Source organism: Xyrauchen texanus, chromosome 26 (assembly GCF_025860055.1).
Source record: "Xyrauchen texanus isolate HMW12.3.18 chromosome 26, RBS_HiC_50CHRs, whole genome shotgun sequence".
Taxonomy (NCBI): Eukaryota; Metazoa; Chordata; class Actinopteri; order Cypriniformes; family Catostomidae; genus Xyrauchen; species Xyrauchen texanus.
Window position 1 is genome coordinate 7,925,048 of NC_068301.1, and position 23,092 is coordinate 7,948,139.

Below are 23,092 nucleotides of genomic sequence, written 5' to 3' on the forward strand. Positions count from 1 at the left end.
TGTTTGCTTATATATTGACTATTTAAACTTTTCAATTCGTCTGACTGCAAATATCATATCTCCTTGCACAAACAAATTTTTTCAAACACAGTTTTTTTGTTTTAGTTATCAATGATTATCAAAAGACTGATGAATGCTTTGTATAAATAAATATCAGTACTACAATGTCTGTACAATATAGTTACATTTAAATTCAGTGTTTTAATTTTTATTTGTAAAAAAAAAAAAAGAAAAACCTTCATTAGCACCTTGCTTTTTGCGGTAATGCTTTTGCGGATTCGAGCTCAGCTAAACAAAAACCAGCAGATGCTGAACGGCACAAACCCTGTCTGAGATACAATTTGACGTGGAAATATTAAGGTGGAAATAATGGCAGATGGATTTCGGAAAGAGTGCGTGAATGGAGAAAGGGGGGAAAATTAACTTTGTATTTTTCGGAAGACAAATGAGAATCTTATTAACATTACAATCATAAAGACAGGTCAAATATTTCAAATTGTATTTATTAAAGAGTGAGTTCACCCAAGAATGAAAATTCTGTCATCATTTACTCATCCTTGTATTGTTCCAACCCTGTATGAATTACTTTCTTCCATGGAATGAAATGGAAGTGTTTCTGCATCTTTATTCCATACAGTAAAAGTAAATGGTGACTGAGGCGGTCATTTTGCAAAACATCTCAAGTGGTCAAACAGGTTTTGAACAACATGAGGCCGAGTAAATGATGACAAAATTTCCATTTCTGGGTGAACCATCCCTTAAATCTTAAATTCTTTGCATTAGATGGTCCAAAGCCTTGTCCTGTTTCCAATGTCTTTGCCATTTTTCCTGTCTTTGTCTCTCTACAAGGGTTTGTCGGTCCTGTGTGCTGTGATAAAGGCCATGCCATGTGTTCGGAAGTGCGTGTTAAGGTCCGAGGCTTTGTCGTAGCGTCGACTGCACACTCTGCAGCTGACACCTCCCTCCCCCTCCTCGCCCACTTTAGGTGAAGAGGGCGAGCCGTCCTGTGGCGACGCACTAGGAGATGCATTCCCGCCACGATTGTCATGCTGTCCTTGGCGTAAGTGGTGTGTGATGAATTTGTGGCGGCTGAGGGAGCCAGCCGAGGCGAAGCAGGCTCCACACTGCAGGCACTGTTGTGATGCGTTTTCCGCATCACAGTGGACGGGAATGTGGCGCTGGAACTCCTCCCAATCCTGGGTGGTGAAGCCACAGGGTGTGCAGCGGAATGTGCCATCATCCTCCTCTTGCTCGACCAGTCGGTTCTCAGATGCTCGAGTTCTCTTCGCCGGACCAGATGAGTCCTCTCCTGCAATTTCGTCAGCATCGGTTCCGCCCCCAACAGAGGGAGCTCCGCCCTCGTTGTCAAGCTCAGATGAACTGCCCGCCCCCTCACCTGGAAGTGAACGCTTTCTGGTGTTTGGACCGCTCTGAGAAAGGAAAATAATGAAAATCAGTCAAATTTCCTTGAATGGGGAAGAAGCAAAATTTCCAAAACTGTTTGTCAAGATTACATTCAAATAACACACACACACACACACACACATATATATATATATATATATATATATATATATATATATATATATATATATATATATATATTTATTTTATACACCGTGCCCACAGAAAATCATCATACCACTTTGGAATAGTCACTTTTTTGTCTTACAGCCTAAAATCAAAACCCATTAAAAAAAATAAAAATTTATAATTAATATAAAAAATAGTCAACAGTTTCAAAAAGACTAGAATAACAGGGTTTGAAAAGTGATCATACCCCTGGATTTAATACTTCATAGTGCTACATTTTGCTTTGATGACGGCCATCAGTCAGTTTAGATATGTCTCCACTAGCTTCACGAACCTAAATTTGGGAATATTTGCCCATTCTTCCTTGCAGAATGGTTCGAGTTCAGTCAAATTGTGGGATGAGAGGTGATGGACTGCTCTCTTTTAAGTCCATCCACCAGTTTTCTACTAAATTTAGGTCAGGGCTATGACTTGGCTACTCAAGGACTTTGACCTTCCTATCCTTAAGCCACCATGCTAATTTTTTTAGCGTGTTTTTAGGGTCAATGTCATGCTGAAAGGTGAAACACCTGCCCATTTTCAGTGGTCAAGCAGCGGGACAATTCCTCAAGAATTTGGGTGTACATGGCAGCATCGATTTTCCCTTCAATCCTGACCAACTGCCCAGTTCTCCCTGAAGAAAACACTTCCACAACCTAAAATTGCCACCGCCAAGCTTCACAGTAGGTATGGTATGTTCTGGGTGGTCTGCTCTGCTTCCTTGCCACCCTGCCATTCAGGCCAGCTTTGTGTAAAGCTTGGGAGATTGCTGTCACATGCACAGACCGATCAATTTTAAAGTAAATCCTTCAAAGTGATAAACTTGATAGCTTCCCTGATCAATATCCTCTTGGCACAGTCATTCTCTTTCCAGTTCTTAATAATGCTCTGTACGGTACTCAGAGGGATAGACTGCTATATATCACTGCTCTTGACTTGGTAACTTTAGTAGCTTTAAAACATTTTCTAAATTTGTATTTTTTGTTCTATTATTTTTAATCTGTATCTATTCATTGCTGTTTTTTATTGTTATTTTATTACTGACTGTGTACTAGACTTCAAACCATTCTTTCATAATTAACATATTAATGTTATTATTTGTTGTGGTTTTGAAGCTGGTATTGAGAATCGTCATATTTCACTACCGACTACTGAAATTTTAGTAGTGTGATAATGTATAGCCTGTACATGGTAGATCTTGCTGCATTAACATGAAGAAAAAGTAGACCTCATTCAACAGAAGTGTGAGAAGCACCCCTGCTGTTAATGATGGCTTTCCTTTATTTGACTTCAATATGTACCATAAAATAATGATCATATAAAAATAGCCTCATCCCATAACCAGCACAGTTTACATTTCAAGTTCAAGGAATCCACTGTTAAAAAGACAATTTTTTTTAAAAAAGTTCAATAAATGCATGATGTTTCCAAAGTCCATGAGTAATCGTGTTACATAATCGTGATCTCAATACTGACCAAAATAATCATGATTATGATTTTTGCCATAATCGAGCAGCCTTACTCTTAGGGGGCTGATCACTTAACCAAAACAGGTATTTTACCAAATCATTTTTTCAGAATTGTTCAGAATTGTTTTTACATGTTATGTTCACTTTGATGTTTAAGGCTATAATGTGTAAATACAGCTGAAAAAGGTTGTAACCTTCACTTGTTTTAACTATAAACAAGTAAATAAAAGTAAAAAAAAAAATAATAAAAAATAATAAAAAAAAAATAAAATATATATATATATATATATATATATATATATATATATATATATATATATACTTAACTGTAAAAAACATTATCTGAAAAAACTAAAAACAAATGCATCATGCTTTTAAGGATTTTTAGATTTTTTTCAGAGGAAAACAATATACAAATTATTATTTGTAGCTTTCTGTACTATGTTAAAGTCTACAATGGTAAGCACTTCTTGCATAAAATACCCTAACCACATAAAAAAGGCATTTAATAGTGTATTTATTGCATTTATGTTTCATCTGTCAAAATGTTTCTATTTTTTGTTAAGCTGTAAAAAAAATTACATTATTTCATTTTTTGAAATTTCATACATATTAACAAAACAATTCACAAGGTAGGAACATAATAATGAAAATTAGGGTTCACGATTGTGAAATTTGTCTGACAATTAATTTTCATAACAAAACAATTCACAAGGTAGGAACATAATAATGAAAATTAGGGTTCACGATTGTGAAATTTGTCTGACAATTAATTTTCAAACAAATAATTACGATTATGATGATTAATTTCCTGTTTTAGGACTATGATGATTAATTGTCTGTTTTAAGTGTTTCACGAATATCACGATTAATTACCATACAAACTCACTGTGTGCTTCATGCACACAACAAAGTCATTTATACAAATTTAACTTGGGTCAAATAATAAAATAAGGGTATATTTCAGGCTTCAAAATCATATGAATGACAGTCAAATATAAAAGTATAACATTTTAAATAATATTTTAATCATCAAAATATGTCTAAATAACTCAAATATATCTCTCTTATTTGTCCGATTTACTTTTGATCCATTGAACTTTTTCAATGCTTTGGATTTCTTTTGCAACCCAGCCAACCTGTATAGCTATTGTATTATAATAAACAATAGTAAAATATTTCTGCCTTAAATTCTTCACTTTCACACATTATTTTAAGGCTCTCTGATTAACTCACAAGCCCTTATTTCTCTTTACGGAAGACTTTGAGATTCTGTTTCTTGCATTTTATCATCTCCACAGAAATAGAGCAGGGCATCTCCTCTCTCTCACTCTGTATTATTAGCACTGCGTGAATAAACCCACAATGACCACGGACATTTGCCATTACATGACCATTAGTGAAACCAAATTAATACGTTTATCCCTTGTTTATATTATTACAATATTATTATAATATTTTCACGGGAGTTTGGCGCAAACCTCTGTAGACAGCGTGCACATCAGAGCGCTTGAGAAGAGGTTCATCTTCACATTCTATCAAGAGAGCTGCTCTTCTGACATCCACGATGCGTTTCCCTGAGATGCTCGGAGTTCAACTGAATGAGACACAAGTGCTTTTTCCTGTGTGCTCATGAGACAGCATGCAGGGAAAGACAAGGCTGAATCCAGCTTAAACTGCTTTTTATTCAGTAAAAGGGCCTCGGTGCTTCGACACTACACAACTCTATCACTGGCAAGTAAAATGTTAATATTTACTTGGCAGTGGCTAATAACAGATTTTTTTTGGTCGCGTAGTGTGAAATTAACTTGTACACACACCGATCAGCCACAACATTAAAACCACCTGCCTAATATAGTGAAGGTCTCCCTTCATGCTGCCAAAACAGCTCTGATCCATCAAGGCATGGACTCCACAAGACCTCTAAAGGTGTCCTGTGGTATCTAGCACAAAGACGTTTGCAGCAGATCCTTTAAGTCCTGTAAGTTGCGAGGTGGGGCCTCCATGGATCGGACTTGTTGGTCCAGCAAATCCCATAGATGCTTAATCAGATTGAGATCTAAGGAATTTTGATGCCAAGTCAACACCTTGAACTCTTTGTCATGTTCCTCAAACCATTCCTGAACAATTTTTGCAGTGTGGCAGGCCATTTTATCCTGCTGAAAGAGGCCACTGCCATCAGGGAATATCGTTGCCATGAAGGGGTGTACATGGTCTGCAACAATCCTTAGGTAGGTGGTACGTGTCAAACTAATCCCATGGATCCCATACTTCAAATTTGCGCTCCATCAAGTGTTTTGAAAGCAAGAACATAACACATGTTTTTGTTGTGCTGCCTGCTGAAGGGTTGTTTTGTATATGTATTATATATATATCTATATATATCTATATATATATATATCTATATATATAATCTATATATATATATGTATATATATATATATATATATATATATATATATATACACTCACCAAAAGGATTATTAGGAACACCTGTTCAATTTCTCATTAATGCAATTATCTAAGCAACCAATCACATGGCAGTTGCTTCAATGCATTTAGGGGTGTGGTCCTGGTCAAGACAATCTCCTGAACTCCAAACTGAATGTCAGAATGGGAAAGAAAGGTGATTTAAGCAATTTTGAGCGTGGCATGGTTGTTGGTGCCAGACGGGCTGATCTGAGTATTTCACAATCTGCTCAGTTACTGGGATTTTCACGCACAACCATTTCTAGGGTTTACAAAGAATGGTGTGAAAAGGGAAAAACATCCAGTATGCGGCAGTCCTGTGGGCGAAAATGCCTTGTTGATGCTGGAGGTCAGAGGAGAATGGACCGACTGATTCAAGCTGATAGAAGAGCAACTTTGCCTGAAATAACCACTTGTTACAACCGAGGTATGCAGCAAAGCATTTGTGAAGCCACAACACGCACAACCTTGAGGCGGATGGGCTACAACAGCAGAAGACCCCACCGGGTACCACTCATCTCCACTACAAATAGGAAAAAGAGGCTACAATTTGCAAGAGCTCACCAAAATTGGACAGTTGAAGACTGGAAAAATGTTGCCTGGTCTGATGAGTCTCGATTTCTGTTGAGACATTCAGATGGTAGAGTCAGAATTTGACGTAAACAGAATGAGAACATGGATCCATCATGCCTTGTTACCACTGTGCAGGCTGGTGGTGGTGGTGTAATGGTGTGGGGGATGTTTTCTTGGCACACTTTAGGCCCCTTAGTGCCAATTGGGCATTGTTTAAATGCCACGGCCTACCTGAGCATTGTTTCTGACCATGTCCATCCCTTTATGGCCACCATGTACCCATTCTCTGATGGCTACTTCCAGCAGGATAATGCACCATGTCACAAAGCTCGAATCATTTCAAATTGGTTTCTTGAACATGACAATGAGTTCACTGTACTAAAATGGCCCCCACAGTCACCAGGTCTCAACCCAATAGAGCATCTTTGGGATGTGGTGGAACGGGAGCTTCGTGCCCTGGATGTGGATCCCACAAATCTCCATCAACTGCAAGATGCTATCCTATCAATATGGGCCAACATTTCTAAAGAATGCTTTCAGCACCTTGTTGAATCAATGCCACGTAGAATTAAGGCAGTTCTGAAGGCGAAAGGGGGTCAAACACAGTATTAGTATGGTGTTCCTAATAATCCTTTAGGTGAGTGTATATATATGTGTGTATGTGCACATACACATACACACACACACAGGTGAATCTAAAAAAATTTTTTCTGTAATTTCATTCAAAAAGTGGAACATTCATATATTCTAGATTCATTACACATAAAGTGAAAAATGTCAAGCCTTTTTTGTTGTAATCTTGATGATTATGGCTTACAGCTCATGAAAATCAACTCAACATATTAGAATAAAAATGTATAATACAGAAATGTCAACCTTCTGACAAGTATGTTAATTTAGGCTCTCAATACTTGGTCGGGGCTACTTTTGCACAAATTACTGCAAATAATTATTGCTCAGTGGTCCAAAGTCCTCTTTTCAGAGGAAAGTAAATTTTGCATTTAATTTGGTAATCAAGGTCCCAGAGTCGGGAGGAAGAGTGGAGAGGCACAAAAGTCCAGTGTGAACTTTCCACAGTCAGTGATGATTTGGGGTGCCATGTCATCTGCTGGTGTTGGTCCACTGTGTTTTCTCAAGTCGAAAGGACTTGGTACCTGCTCACATTGCCAAAACTACTAGTAACTGGTTTGCTGACCATGGTATTACTGTGCTTGATTGGCCAGCCAACTCGCCTGACCTGAACCCAATAGAGAATTTTTGGGTTATTGTCAAGAGGAAAATGAAAGACACCACACACAACAATACAGACGAGTTGAAGGCCACTATCAAAAGCAACCTGGGCTTCCATTCCAGGCTGATTGCCTACATGCCACGCCGCATTGATGCAGTAATTCGTGCAAAAGGAGCCCCGACCAAGTATTGAGTGCATAAATTAACATACTATTCAGAAGGTTATCATTTCTGTATTATAAATTCTAGATACTGGACTTTTGATTTCCATGAGCTTTAAGCCGTAATCATCAACTTTTCCATGATATATATATATTTTATAATTTTTTTAGATGCACATATATATACATATATATATATATATATATATATATATATATATATATATATATATATATATATATATATAGGTGCATCTAAATAATTATAATATGTATATGTACTAAAGAGGTAGAGAATCCAAACTGACCTGTCTTTCTGATGGCTGCCGAGTTCTGATGCCATGTCTGACCCGAATGTGCTTCTCCAAAATCAGACGACTACTGAACGTTCGCTTTCCCTCTGAACAGTGCCTGAGGAATGGAACATAATAAATAGATAGACAAGGTAAAACTAAACAATTGCAGTCATCTTTGGAAAGTAAAGGCAAGATTGATAAAATGTTTGGGTTCTGTTGATGAATATGTTACTCACGGGCAGTGAAAGACTCTCTTTACACCCTCGTGTATTACACGAACATGTCGACGCAGGCTGTTGGCAGAACTGAATGAACGCTCACACAATCTGCATGGGAACTTCTTAATTACCTAAAAAAAAAAAAAAAGCAGAAGAACATTATCAGCTCAAAAAAATATTAATTACAAACCATAAACTCATAGATTAAAATTTTTTTTTTTAAATATATAATAACAAAAATAATTTTTAAATGAATAAATATTATATATTTTTTTATATATTATTAATATACTGTACTGTAGATAAAGGATATATTTTATATAAATTGTATAATGACAGGATGGCTATATATATTTTCCTATTACATGGCTAATTTTACATGATTTTATTTTTGGACAACAGTCAATTATGCATCATAGCATTAATTATACAAACATATTTGACCGCACAATGCCATAACTGACCAATCAGAATTAAGAGAGTTGTGTAGTAAACAAAGATATTCTTCAAATTCTGCCCTTTCTTGTGATTGCTGTTTAAGAGTACCAACCGTGCCATGCTCATTCTTCATGTGGCCGATGTAATCCTCTTTCTCGGCAAAGCGTTTCTTACACTCCCTGCACCTCCACTCCATACTCTCACTCTCTGGAGAGCTAGGCAGCTCTTCCTCTTCATTTTCTTCCTCATCTTCTTCCTCTTCCTTCTCTTCCCCTTCCTGTTTTCCTTCCTCCTCTTCCCCCTCCTCTTCCTCACCATGTCCCTGGCTTAAATCATCTGAATTGTTTTCTGCTGGTTTGGGTTTAGTGGTGGAGTTGCTGGCAGGGGTGGAGGCAGGAGATGAGGTGGGCGGGGTTTCTGCTTTGACTGACAGGCCTCTATGAGCAGTCTAATAGGAAATATTGAAATACAGGTTCAGTTTAAGGTGACCATGAATATGAATGACATGTAATTTGACAATTCAAACAAAGGTGGTGGTTGTAATTGGTTTGAGCTTGAGACAAAGAGAAGTCACCTTGTAAAGGCCAAACCCAAAGTTTGACTGTATGCTTTTGTTGATGCTGCATTCTTTAGGGTAAGTTCAAAGAATGGGTAACACAAAAGGCTAAATAACATTCACAAAATAACAGTTTATTCAATATAGCTTTAACAAAGTTAATGTTCTTCAAAGGGTAGTTCACCTAAAAAGGAAAATTCTGTCATCATTCATTAACTCTCAAGCTGTTCCAAACCGGTTTGACTTTCTCCTTGGAGCACAAAAGAATGTTTGCCACCATTCAATTAAAATGTTTGGGTGAACTATCCCTTTAAAATGCATTTCACACAGTTTAATAATACATACATACCTTTATGTGTTCCATCATGGATCCTTTTTGGGCATAAAGTTTGGTGCAGTCCGGACATTTGAACACATGCACTTTCTGTTTAGCCAAGTGAGTGTCAAAATGCATGTACAGCAAAGGCTTCTGGGTAAACACAGTGTCACACATGACACACTTGTGGATCATCCTATGGAGCAAAAATATAAAGAGGTCTTTCAGGAATTTCACCATCTTGACGACAACATATTCTATTTTTTATCAATATATTTCAATCCATGACACTGTGCACAAACAGACATGAGTGCAGCAATATTAGAATTAACAAAAACATTTTAAATTATTAACTAAAATAAAACACTGAAATACTGCAAATACTAAAATAACTGGAAAAATGTAACAAACCAATTTAACTAAAAAAAAAAATTAGTTTTGAAACAATATATTATACAATTTGCAGCCTTTACAACATGCATTCATTAAACATGAAAAACTTAAGACTGGAAAACGTATTGTAATTATTTCAATAAATGTGTTAACTTTGGCAGCCCTAAAATCAAAACTACATTGATGAACAAAACTGAAACCACAAAAGATTTAAAACCCAACTAAAACTAACAGTCATAGATTGAAAACTAACGAAAACTAAACTGGAACATATAATAATAATACAAAAATTAAAAACTAGATTATCCATGGGTGTGTGACTAGTCAACCTACTTGGCCTGTGCAGCTGCGAGGGTGGGATGCTGGGAGGTGATGTGCCCCTGGGCACTCTGGGCAGATTTGAAAGCCATCGGGCAATTGGGGCACTTATGGAACACCTCACAATGTGCTGTCTGAATGTGAGACTTGATAGAATTCAGACCTCCAAACACAACCTGACAACTGGAGCATCTGTGATAAAGAAAGTCACTTGAGTATGTAAGCATGGGAAGTATTCTTGTACTATAACTTTTTTATTTCCTTGCAGGAAATCTAATAAATGCCAGTTTATCCTTAAAGAATAAGGTTACAGGAATATTGTGTTGGTGAAACTGCATGTGGTATTACATAATACTGAAAGGAAATTGCATTGATGCTCAGGAACCTGTAGCCGATGCGCCTGGCAAAGTGCAGGCAGGCCTCTTCAAGATGGGTTTGAAAGGTGGCTTGGCGGGCAGTGCCACCACACTCTGGGCACACATGTGGAGCTCGATGCTTATGGATCCGCTGATGGGCCGACACACTGCACCAGTTAGGCAGCATCATGGGGGGGGAGCAAAGCGTACAAGTCTGACATAGAGAGGGATAGAGAGAAGGGAAGTAAAGGTAGAGACAGGGGGCAACAAAGAAGTTAGTAAATAAAGCAATTTTCTATCTTATTTAAATTTCTACATTATGAATATTGGGCCTCATTTATGAAATATGAGCAGAGCGAAATTATGGGTAGGCCTAATTTATTCCTAAAACCATTGTTATGTGACAATTAACAAGTCATATCGAATTTTTTTAACAGTCTATGGTTTTCAGTGATGCATTCAAAATAGTCTGTGTGAATCCAGCTGATTTTTTGTGTCACCTTGATAAAGTTATCTAGTTGTTTAACATAATTAAAAATGTATAATTTGTAGTTTCATATTCACTTATTTTATTTAAGTAATTATTATACATGATAACAAAAAGTATTAGTTATTATATTTACCCAAAGATTATACATTTTATTTTTTAGTAATACAAAAATATTACCCCCCAATTACTGTAACATTATGGTTATCTATTACACTTCTATTATGTTTTTGCAACATACCGAGTTAGGAGTGGCTCTGATTTGCTGGAAATGGGTCACTAATTCAGTCTTGCTTATAAACTGGGTTTGGCATTCAGGACACTTGAAGTTGTTGTAATGGAGGACCTCGCCTTTCTTGCAGGGTAGAGGCATTAGAGCCTGAGGACTTTGGGGCCCACGGCGTGCAGGGTTTGGCTGAGAGGAAGCCGTGCCTGGAGAGGAGGAGCCTTTTGGTGGACTAGAAGTGGACGGTACAGCAGTTGTCCCTTGTGTAGTGATGGAGGATGACAGAGGTGGAGAGGACAACGAGGGAGAGAGCATACCTAAAGGAATGAAAATATTTGAAATTCTATTAAAAGGATAGTTCTGTATCTGCAAAGAAAGTGAATGATCAATGAGACTGGAAATTCTGCTAAATATCTCCTGTGTTCATGGAAGAAAGAATGTCATACAGGTTTAGAACAACATGAGGGTGAGTAAATGATGACAGAATTTTCATTTAAGGGTGTACTATCCCTTTAAGCTATGCCTTAGTGTGAAAAGTGCCGCTCACATTTTCAACAGCCTAGTTCCGAAAGTGTTTCCAAAAAGATTCACAGAAGACTTCATAAGAGTTCCAAGCCATGAACCAAACCAACCAGCTATGATGTGAATCACAAGATTTGGACAAATCAGACAAAAAGACCAAGATACAAGACTGTAGGTATGGGACAATGTGGTTATCTCACAATTCAGTTCGATGTAAAATATAAGGCTCATGATTAATATAATCCTGATTCATTATAACAACACTTAAATGACAAAGTATGACAAACCTTTTTTTAGAAAAATGTTTGACCAAAAGCCACATTATACTGCAATTTCTCATCAGAATATAGTTCTTTAATACACAATATAAATGCTCAAAGTTCAAATAATAAAGAGTTTATCATACCTTTCTCTAAAAGAAAAGATCACAAACAAACCTTTAAAAATAGTTGGCTACATTCAGGCTGATCAGTTGCATGTTAAGCAACAGAACTCAACAGATCATGTTGTGAAAAAGTATGTAAAGTGGATTTATTTTTGGTATTATTTGTTTGTCATCAGTCACACACAAAAATTCTACATTCTATCCATTTATATTATGTCATGAATTGTATATATAATAGTGATATGAGCTTTCACTATTATAAATAGTGTACAATTTACAAGTATTTACATTAAGTTTACAGTCATTTGTAAGTTTAAGAGTTCAACGAGCGTCTCACAGTGTTCAGGTTCAGCGAACAAAAGAGGAGCTTCTTGGTTCTTTACCGTATCCATGCTATGTGTGATTAAGATGAATGTTTTTTTTTTTTTTTTACTACTTTTTGATCAACAACTGACTGTAAAGAAAGTATATTAAAAGACTGGATTTATTTAATGAAACATTGTTTAATGAAAGTGCAGTGCATGGATCTCATCTTTGATAGATACACATTACAAGCAGGGCTTGACATTAACACCTGCCAACCTGCCAAATGCGGGTAGAAATCGGCAGTGGCGGGTAACTCGGTCACCTTTACTAGCCTCTTTGACAGGTGGCCACAGCTGAAGCAAAGTTAACTGTATTAATCTCACGTCTCGCTCTTATCGGCACTTGCATCAATGAGGCATGGTTTTGCATGAACCACCTCAGCACACATCAGCGTGCTCCAGAGATTGAACCTGAGCTCTGGGACAGCGCAGAGCAAATCTTGCGTGATTAAGTCGATATTGCTGTTTCCGGTGGCTCACACAAAACTTGTGTGAGCCATTTGAATTGTACAATGAACGTTCCAGTAAAAAACTCTATATGGAGGAAGTCGAACCTCTCAAACTGTAGACAGCCCTGAGATTAAACAGCACTGACAAGGTAAAAAGATATCAGGGTGCCCCGCATCAACTTCGATCACAAGTTTTTTTTTAAATACAAATCATCAACCAAACTAAAATGTTTTTGCTGCAGTAACACTAACTGGTATAGATGCATATTAAATCGATAGGTGAATCTGTAAGACTGCTTATAATTATTCTGTCATCATTCCGTCACCTGTATCTTTATCCAAACCCATAGAACTTTCTTCCATATATAATGTATAATGTAATGTATATAAAATATAATGCATAATATTTTGTCATTACGTGAAGACTCCCTGGTCAATTAATTTAAACAATGCTCAGAACGTGCGTATCTGTTATTCTTTCAGGTTACAGTAATAAGCTTAGTAAGTGCGGATAAGCTGAACCGTGTATCTTCAAACTGTGGTTTCCGTGACGCCATATTCATCATGCTTTTGAAGTTGAAAATTGTTTTGAAGACCCTGTGTTCTGTTACATTCAGCTGTGATTCATTTAGAGTGAGTGCCATCTCTTCCCGGACATCAAGCATTTTCAATATCGATCATTGCTGTCACTTCCAAGTACTCGGGTACTCGTTCCCATCCCAAGTCCCATCCCTACAAGATGTGTACTTAACGTCTTTAATGAGAGAACTAACTACAATCCCATGAAGCATTGCAATGATAATAAAACTATTGATTTTGAGTAATATATTTTGTTTATTACAAAATAATCAGATTAGGGCTGTTGATTTAATGCATTAATTCAGTGCGATTAATTATATAAAAAATAACGTGTTAAAATCTTTTTTAATTCGTAATAAAAGGAAGGTTCCTGAACAATTCAGCTGTTATAGTCAACGTGCTGTTTATACAGAGAACAAACCAACCTATCAGCAGACAGGACAACTCGAGGAAGCATTCTTTCGTTTTTTCTCCCCAAATTGGAATGCCCAATTCCCAATGTGTTCTAAGTCCTCGTGTGTGGCATAGTGACTCGCCTCAATCTGGGTGGCGGAGGATGAATTTCAGTTGCCTCCATGTTTGAGGCCGTCAATCTGCACATCTTATCATGTGGCTTGTTGAGCGTGTTACCGCAGAGACATAGCGTGTGTGGAGGCTTCATGCTATTCTCCGTGGCATCCACGCATGTAACTCTACCCTCCCTAGCAACCGGGCCAATTTGGTTGCTTAGGAGACCTGGCTGGAATCACTCAGCATGCCCTGGATTTGAACTCAGGACTGCAGGGGTGGTAGTCAGCGTCTATACTCGCTGAGCTACATAGGCCCCCTACACGAGGAAGCATTCTTGTGTTCAAAACACAGCTTGATGGAGTGCAAATTCGAACTAGGGATCTCATGATGTGTTTTTCTAACTATTAAACTATGTTTAACTTGACACAGGAACCTAAAAATAGTATGTTTATAACACGACGCAATCAAAGTGAGATGTTCCAAAAAAGCGTCCATCTGACACAGGTGTACATTGACTCTTTCTTAGAAAAGCCCTTATATTATATCTCGGACAGAATGACAAATTCCAATTGCAAAATGGATTGCTGTGAACTGTAGGCTAATGATTGACTTATGATCAATAATATGCAAATAAACAATACAATGGATACTAAAGCCACTTTTTGTATTGTCTTATCAACGCTTAAATCCTCTGCCACAACAGGGCTCCAGATTGTGACTAAAATGGTTACAAATGCAACCAAAAATCAACTATTGCAACAATAATTTATAATCTAGTTGCCATTGGTGACAGTCAATGTGTGCTTTCAAATGTGGTTTCGTCAGACATCATCTTGTGAGTTATTGAATAAATATTTCGAGCGCCAATGTGTTACGCGCCACTTTTTACCCTTTTCGATGATGATATGAGCACAACAATGATAACAGCGTGAGTCGTGATGTCCAATTCGTGAACAAATTACTCTTTTGAACTGGGTCTTTATAATGAATCACCTGACAAGAGCTCGTTGAACTGAGGAGCTCAGGTTAGCATTCAAGTCACATTTTTCATAGCGAATCAGCAAATTCCCAACTGGGAATGCAGACATTTCAAAACAGAAGTCCCATGTTTTTTTTTTGGGCTTCTTTATAATGAAAAGTCCTGTTTTATTTACCAAAAACATTTCTTCCTGATTATTATAGATTGGGATTGGAGTAGCACAATAAACTACATCTGGGATTTCATTCGATTTGCACTCTTGTAGTCTTTGTGTCTGGGCCATATAGTTACAGTAAAGAAAGACTTAAGATTTTCTTTTTAATTATATATACACTCACCTAAAGGATTATTAGGAACACCTGTTCAATTTCTCATTAATGCAATTATCTAATCAACCAATCACATGGCAGATGCTTCAATGCATTTAGGGGTGTGGTCCTGGTCAAGACAATCTCCTGAACTCCAAACTGAATGTCAGAATGGGAAAGAAAGGTGATTTAAGCAATTTTGAGCGTGGCATGGTTGTTGGTTCCAGACGGGCCGGTCTGAGTATTTCACAATCTGCTCAGTTACTGGGATTTTCACGCACAACCATTTCTAGGGTTTACAAAGAATGGTGTGAAAAGGGAAAAACATCCAGTATCGCGGCAGTCCTGTGGGCTGAAAATGCCTTGTTGATGCTAGAGGTCAGAGGAGAATGGGCCGACTGATTCAAGCTGATAGAAGAGCAACTTTGACTGAAATAACCACTCGTTACAACCGAGGTATGCAGCAAAGCATTTGTGAAGCCACAACACGCACAACCTTGAGGCGGATGGGCTACAACAGCAGACGACCCCACTGGGTAACCATCCTCTGATGGCTAATTCCAGCAGGATAATGCACCATGTCACAAAGCTCGAATCATTTCAAATTGGTTTCTTGAACATGACAATGAGTTCACTGTACTAAAATGGCCCCCACAGTCAGCAGATCTCACCCCAATAGAGCATCTTTGGGATGTGGTGGAACGGGAGCTTCGTGCCCTGGATGTGCTTCCCACAAATCTCCATCAACTGCAAGATGCTATCCTATCAATATGGGGTAACATTTCTAAAGAATGCTTTCAGCACCTTGTTGAATCAATGCCACATAGAATTAAGGCAGTTCTGAAGGCGAAAGGGGGTCAAACACAGTATTAGTATGGTGTTCCTAATAATACTTTAGGGGAGTGTATATATATATATATATATATATATATACACACATACACACACATACACTACCTGTCAAAACTTTTGAAACACTTGACTGAAATGTTTCTTATGATCTTAAAAATCTTTTGATCTGAAGGCATATGCTTAAATATGGCCAACATAGATGGGAATCCTACTGAACTGTAGGCTAATGATTGACTTATGATCAATAATATGCAAATAAACAATACATTTTATTCTAAAGCAACTTTTATATTGTTTTATCAATGATTAACTCTTCTGCTACAAGAATGTAATGCATTTTAATTATCTGAATATTTTTTTATTGTATATAATTTTTTAATATTTAAAGATAACTATGTATAATTATTTCATCATTATGTATTGAATTATTTGTTATATGAGGGGCTTTCTCAGCAAATATTTGTATATACGAATAATCACGATTAATTAATTAAATAAAAAACAATTGACAGCCCTAATATATATATATATATATATATATTTATTTGTTTATTATTATTTCAAAACGTTATATTTATTGTTATTTGAGGGGCTTAGCGTGCGTAAATGCAGTGCTGTAACAGCTGGCTGATCAAATCACAGACACGGAACACAAATACCTGGACTCAGTTATTATTATTCTTGGGAATTTTAACAAAGCAAACCTCACACATGAACTGCCCAAATACAAAGAGCACATTACATGCCCCACCAGAGACAGAAATATATTGGATCACTGCTACACAATAATAAAGAATGCATATCGCTCTGTCCCTAGCGCAGCTTTGGGACTCTCTTCTTCCAACCTACAGACAGAATCTAAAATCAGCTAAGCCTGTAGTAAAGACTGTAAAGAGTGGACCAATGAAGCAGAGCTGGAACTACAAGCCTGCTTTGACTGCACTGACTGGAGTTTTTTGAAGCTGCAGCCACCGATCTGGACAAGCTCACAGATACTGTGACATCATTTATCAGTTTCTGTGAGGATATATGCATTCCAACTAGGACTTATTTAACGTTCAACAATGACAAACCATGGTTTACAACAGAACTCAGGCAGCTTCGTCAGGCCAAAGAGGATGCTTACAGAGTTGGGGATAAAGTATTTACAATCAGGCCAGGAACACACTGAATAAGGAAATCAGAGTGGCTAAAAGAAGATACTCTGTGAAGCTGAAAAAACTAGCTAACGACCCTGCATCAGTGTGGAGTGGCATGAAATAACTTACGAATTACATGAATCCTACCCCCATCCCTGTAGTGGACAACAACTGGCTGACAACCTGAATGTGTTCTACTGTAGGTTTGAAAGGCCCAATCTCACACCCCACACCTGCTCTGACCTTCACTTCACACAAACATCAACACCTCCTGCAACCCCCCTCCTACTACACAACCTGCACTTAAGATCTGTGAAGGTGTAAAGTGTCTTCCGAAAACAAAAGACAAGGAAAGCACAGGGCACAGATGTTGTTTCACCCACATGTCTTAGATCCTGTGCTAGCATTTGCCACAATTCTGATTTTTGGATCTTTTCTCTGGACAGATGGCTTCAGCAGTAGCATACCATCGATTACCAACCTCAGAGATCACTGCAAGTCTGTCTTTAAATGTTTCCAAGTTATCATTAAAAATCAATTCCCCTATAAAAAAATTAAACAGATTTTTACTTCCGGAAACACTCAATAGCAATACTGTTAGGCAACAGAAATCAAGTTGATAAATGCTGTATAAATATACACAAAACTGTAGCAGAACAATTTGACATAACTTACCAATGGGAGTAGTGTCTTGTTGTCCAATCATCTGTTCTACTGTGACTGGTCTCATAACCAGATGTGAGCACTGCATGACGAGACCCCTCTCCTTGTGCTCCCGCGCATGCAGCAGCAGACTGCATTTATTGAAGAATGCAAGACGCTTTGCGCAGTGATTACATGTTACCTCTATTCTCAAAGAGCGTCTGTCATAGTGTCGTGCCAGGCTGCGTTCCAGAGCGAAAGCATCACCGCACTCCAAGCAGCGATAGCCAGCAGCAGGCAAAGGTAGACCCCATTCAGGGGGTGGCAGAGTTGAGAAATCTGGACGGTAGCTGGGCAGCAAGTTCTTACTATTTAGGATCTTGTTGAAAGCCTCTACCAGGCTAGACTGGCTACGTGAAATAACAGCACCAGTGCTGTTGACGATGGAGGCTGGTTTACAAGGTACATGAACGTTGGCGGTACCTCCGTTGGCAATTTTACCGACTGTAGGCCGAACGCTTATTCCACCAACAGCTGGCGTTACTGGTAAAGTGGTGGCTTTTGTGATGCTAACTGCAGTGGCGGAGACCTTGGTCTTATCAGCCATTTTGTTTTGAACTTTGCTGGCTGCAGCTAGCATGGCACTACTGGCTTCTAGAGTTGAGACTGGTAGGGTTGAGCATTTTATCACTTGACCCGCAGTGGAATCATTTTTTCTGGCTCCTTTGGCAGGTGCAGTCCGACTTCCTGTTTGACCTTTAATTGCATCTGTGCCTTTGCCTGCATTGGCAGCACCTCCTTTGCCTGCTACACGAGTAACTGTGCGAGTAATGCCTCCCGTTGAAGTCTTAATGGTCTTGATACGCACTTTAAGAGGCCTTGATGCAGCATTTCCACCAGCTACAGCTTTACCTCCACTGTTTTGTGATGCACTGGTGTCCCCTATGATGGGCTGTGCAACGTTGCCTGCTCGATCTACCTCCATTTTCTCTCCATCCCTTTCCACATTATCCTTACCATCCACATTGGTCGCATCTTGTCCATTCTCCGTTGACCCTTTATCTACTTCCATCTCTTCTTCTTCATCCTTGGGTTCTCGAAGGTCAACAGATGGTGAAGAAGAAGCCACTGCTGGACTGCAAGATCTTTTGGTGACAGCTGACGTTAGCATGGACGACTTGGGCATCTCAGGTTCTGGGCTTTCTGGTGAGTCTCGTTCTTCAATCACATGCTCTGGATTTCGCTCCTCTTGGGGTAAACTCTTTCCAGTCCCTGTCTGAACTGGTGCAGAGAGCCGGTTCTGTTGAGCCTGGAGTGAGGCAGGTGATGCTAGGGGAACATCACCAGGTTTGGGGTAAGCACGTGGGGATATGGACGTTGAAGGGGGGAGCGATGGAGATTGTGAACTTTCAGGAGGAGACCTCAGCCTACGTGACAGTTTTTGAGTGGTGGGAGAGTCTGGACTTTCATGGATGACCAGTGAACCTCCTGAATCAGGATCTGAATCCTCCTCATCTGAATCTACGTGACTGAATGCCGAAGAACAAAGTCGTGGGGTTCCATTAAAGGGCTCTGTTAGAGATGTAGCAAGAGGAGATGAGGCCACAGCCCCTGAAACACGGGAACCAACTGAGGGAGAGGACGATGATGGTGAGGAAGATGAAGCAGTAGAGGGAGTAGAAAGAAGTTGTTTAGGTGGGGGAATGAAAGGAGAAGCTGCTCCACTTGCCCCACTAGGAACAACAGGAGCTTTGACCTTATCCGCACCTTCTAGGTTCATCTCATGCTGTATTTGTTGCTGTTGCAGAAGCTGCATTTTTCGTGCCCTTCCAACTGAGTCTCCAGTGCCTTGCGTCATCAAGGGCTTCAGCTTATTAAAGATATTGCTTCCCTGTTTGCTGGTGCTGGAATTTCCAAGAACAGATCCTTGTGTCTCTGAATTTACCTTTGAGCTGCATATGGGCCACTGCTCTCCATTAGGCTGGCACCGGGCCTGAGACACATGACCAGACCCACCTGACGACACAAATCCATTATGATTGAGCGGTTTTGGTACTGAGCCATCACCATCATCAAAGGGCTCAGGATGAACCCGGTTCTTCACAATCACACTAACAATTAAAGGGTCACTCTGAGAATCTGAGGATGGGCTGGGGGATCTAAGGGCTGAACTTCCCCCCACCGAACCCTCACCAGACTTTATGAGAGACCCTCCCCCTGCTCCTTGATGCCCCTCCACCTCATCCGGGGCTGACTGGATAGCCTCTTTGGCATCAATGTCAGGGATGTCAAATGCTGCCAACAGGTCATCGAAATCGGGGGTTTTCATGTCCCCCATGCTGGGACAGTGGACTCAATCCTAGAATACATGAGAGTGAAAGGTAAGAAAAAAAAGGATGTGCCAAGAAATAAGATGCACTGAAGACCTCTTTAAATGCCTTGACAAGTTGTTACTTTCTTTAGTGACATATTGTCTATTAAAATGGGACAGGACATATAGAAGAGCTGATCCCTTTATTTAAATAGCTAATGGCTTTAGCTTCACAGCTTTCAATTACTAGTCAGTAGCAGGTGGTTTTAAGGGGAAAGGGCATGCTTATTCTAGACATTTTATTCAACTAAAACTTTGGATATGCCCCTGAATCCAAGATGATGGTCTGTTTTCCCTCATTTGAAATACATACATCTGCTTAAAGTTTTTAGGATTACACTGCCATATAGATAATATTAAAACCAACAGACATTAACTTAAAACCACAAAACTCTAGATATGATTTCATGGGGTCTTTAATGTAGGGGGTCATGTACTAATGGTTGTTCAAATGTCATATCAGATCATCTGTTTGTTCATCAAGTTGATTTCAGCACTTATAAAAATGTTTGTTTGTTTTTATTTCATAAAACAAAAAGACAATTAAAGTAATCAGGCTATTAGTTTTGAATCATAAACACCTGGTGGCGATTTGAGATTAAATGTACTGATTTTAGCCACACTTATCCAGCTGTTTTATTATATAACAGGTATAACTACAAAATAGCTCAATTTAAATGACAACAGCATACACATATATATGTAACCGAATTTACACGGTTCACATCAAGCCACATTATCTGACACTGAACGGCTATTGTTAGCTTTGGCTAACAGCCACATACTGGCTCAATATCACCTTAGCATTGGTGGGTGAACCTTAGACACATCTTTACACATAATAAACATTTAAAATATATATACCAGGTGATACAATGACCAGACATCCAGTGCTTGTCTAATAACACGTATTTTACAGTTAACAGTAAGGAACAAACACTGTTCAGCATGCTACCGCTGCTATAACAACAAGAGAACATCATGCGCTCATAGATTAACAAATAAAATAATTAAATACACAGTAAGTAAATAAATGAAAATCTTGACTAAGTATCCCCGTTTCGGATACGCAGCGATAGTTTAAGTATAAATGATAAACACAAACGCCTGTAAATGGCTAAAAGCTGCAGCTGACCTGGCTAACTACAGATGAGGACATAATCGTAACATTAAAGCGCTTCTGTCACATTTAGTCTCTCGGATGCGGCTATTGTTCGCTATATGATTAATAAACAGCGAATTTGTTGATAAATAGATATCTGAGATGTCTTTTTAGGTTTGTTCTGTCATGATGGTGGGGTCCGTGCTGCCCCGTCGCTAGGGTCATTTAAGCGCAGGCCACTCATGTGTATGCCAACATTTACCTGCTTTTAAATAACCTCAAATGGACACCACATTATGTCTTTATGAGGATACATTTTTGCATACACGTGTATTATTTTCGGATAGTGCATTTTCATGCACGGACAATTATTTTGTTTACCTGTTTATTGTGATTCCCGACTATCCTTGCTCCAGATGAAGCGCCTTAACTTCCCGTCATCGATCGAGTACGGGCAGGTCTGGGAAGATAATGCTGAAAATCATGGGCAGGAAAATTATTTCGCGTCTTCTTCGATTATAATTATATGTTCATGCATTGATCTGGTGATATTTATCTTTTTATTTATTTAACTTAAGTACATTTTTAACATTGCCATCGCATTTATATGGAGATTTTGCTTTTGTGAATTTACATCCTTCCAGGATCTCATATTTCACTGTCGTTTGGTTGATTTGGTTTAGGCCTTGATTAGAGGGATTTCGTTTTTTTTAGCAGCCCAAAAATCTCAAAAGCGTTATTTTTTCGGTGATGGGTTAAAACGTTAAAAAAATAATCTTAAAATGTGTTGAATGTAAATGTGAAATGTATTTGTCTGTTTCTAATAATTTCTCGCCTAAAGAACAGCATCCCCTATATGCTTTAGAAATGTGCCATCTCATGAATTATTCTCATGAATTAAATGCATTATAATGAATCAATAATCAAGAGACTGAACAACAATAAATAAGACTAATCTACATCATACAAATAGAACAGTAATAGGCCTGCTATTGATCATATTTGTAAGTCATGGGTTATTTCCTTTGTGAAAATCATTGGGACAGATAGATACAGTGCATCCGGAAAGTATTCACACTTTTTCCACATTTTGTTATATTACAGCCTTATTCCAAAATGGATTAAATTAATTATTTTCCTAAACATTTCTACAAACAATACCCCATAATGACAACGTAAGAAGTTTGTTTGAAATCTTTGCAAATTTATAAAAAAAGAAAAGGAAGAGAAAAAAAAAATAATGAAATCACATGTACATAAGTATTCACAGCCTTTGCCATGACACTCAAAATTGAGCTCAGGTGCATCCTGTTTCCACTGATCATCCTTGAGATGTTTCTACAACTTGATTGGAGTCCACCTGTGGTAAATTCAGTTGATTGGACATGATTTGGAAAGGCACACACCTGTCTATATAAGGTCCCACAGTTATCTGCATGTCAGAGCACAAACCATGAAGTCAAACCATGAAGTCAAACCATGAAGTCAAACCATGAAGTCAAACCATGAAGTCAAACCATGAAGTCAAACCATGAAGTCAAACCATGAAGTCAAACCATGAAGTCAAACCATGAAGTCAAACCATGAAGTCAAACCATGAAGTCAAACCATGAAGTCAAACCATGAAGTCCAAAGAATTGTCTGTAGACCTCCAAAATAGTAATGTATTGAGGCACAGATCTGTGGAAGGGTACAGAAAAATGTCTGCAGCATTGAAGGTCCCAATGATCACAGTGGCCTCAATCATCTGTAAATGGAAGAAGTTTGGAATGACCAGGACTCTTCCTAGAGCTGGCTGCCCGGCCAATCTG

At 38.4% G+C, this 23,092-nt stretch overlaps 1 protein-coding gene across 1 annotated transcript; it reads right to left on the minus strand.

Annotated features, from left to right (window-relative positions):
* Positions 1 to 8: 8 nt before the first annotated feature.
* Positions 9 to 21,734, minus strand: LOC127619923 (zinc finger protein 687b-like). The gene is made up of 10 exons (XM_052092955.1): positions 21,663 to 21,734; positions 17,842 to 20,167; positions 11,094 to 11,395; positions 10,395 to 10,579; positions 10,025 to 10,201; positions 9,332 to 9,494; positions 8,539 to 8,874; positions 8,007 to 8,119; positions 7,783 to 7,885; positions 9 to 1,430 (listed from the first exon to the last, which is right to left on the minus strand). The coding sequence occupies exons 2-10, from the start codon at positions 20,144 to 20,146 to the stop codon at positions 843 to 845; spliced, it is 4,272 nt and encodes a 1,423-aa protein (XP_051948915.1). The 5' UTR covers positions 20,147 to 20,167; positions 21,663 to 21,734; the 3' UTR covers positions 9 to 842.
* Between the last annotated feature and the right edge of the window lie 1,358 nt (positions 21,735 to 23,092).

Excerpts from the sequence above, each read along its gene's own strand:
- LOC127619923 (XM_052092955.1), bottom strand. The coding sequence starts at position 20,146 with ATGGGGGACATGAAAACCCCCGATTTCGATGACCTGTTGGCAGCATTT. Across the intron at positions 10,580-11,093 it reads TCAGAGCCACTCCTAACTCG|ACTTGTACGCTTTGCTCCCC; the intron begins GTATGTTGCAAA and ends TCTCTATGTCAG. Across the intron at positions 8,875-9,331 it reads CCATGATGGAACACATAAAG|ACTGCTCATAGAGGCCTGTC; the intron begins GTATGTATGTAT and ends ATTTCCTATTAG.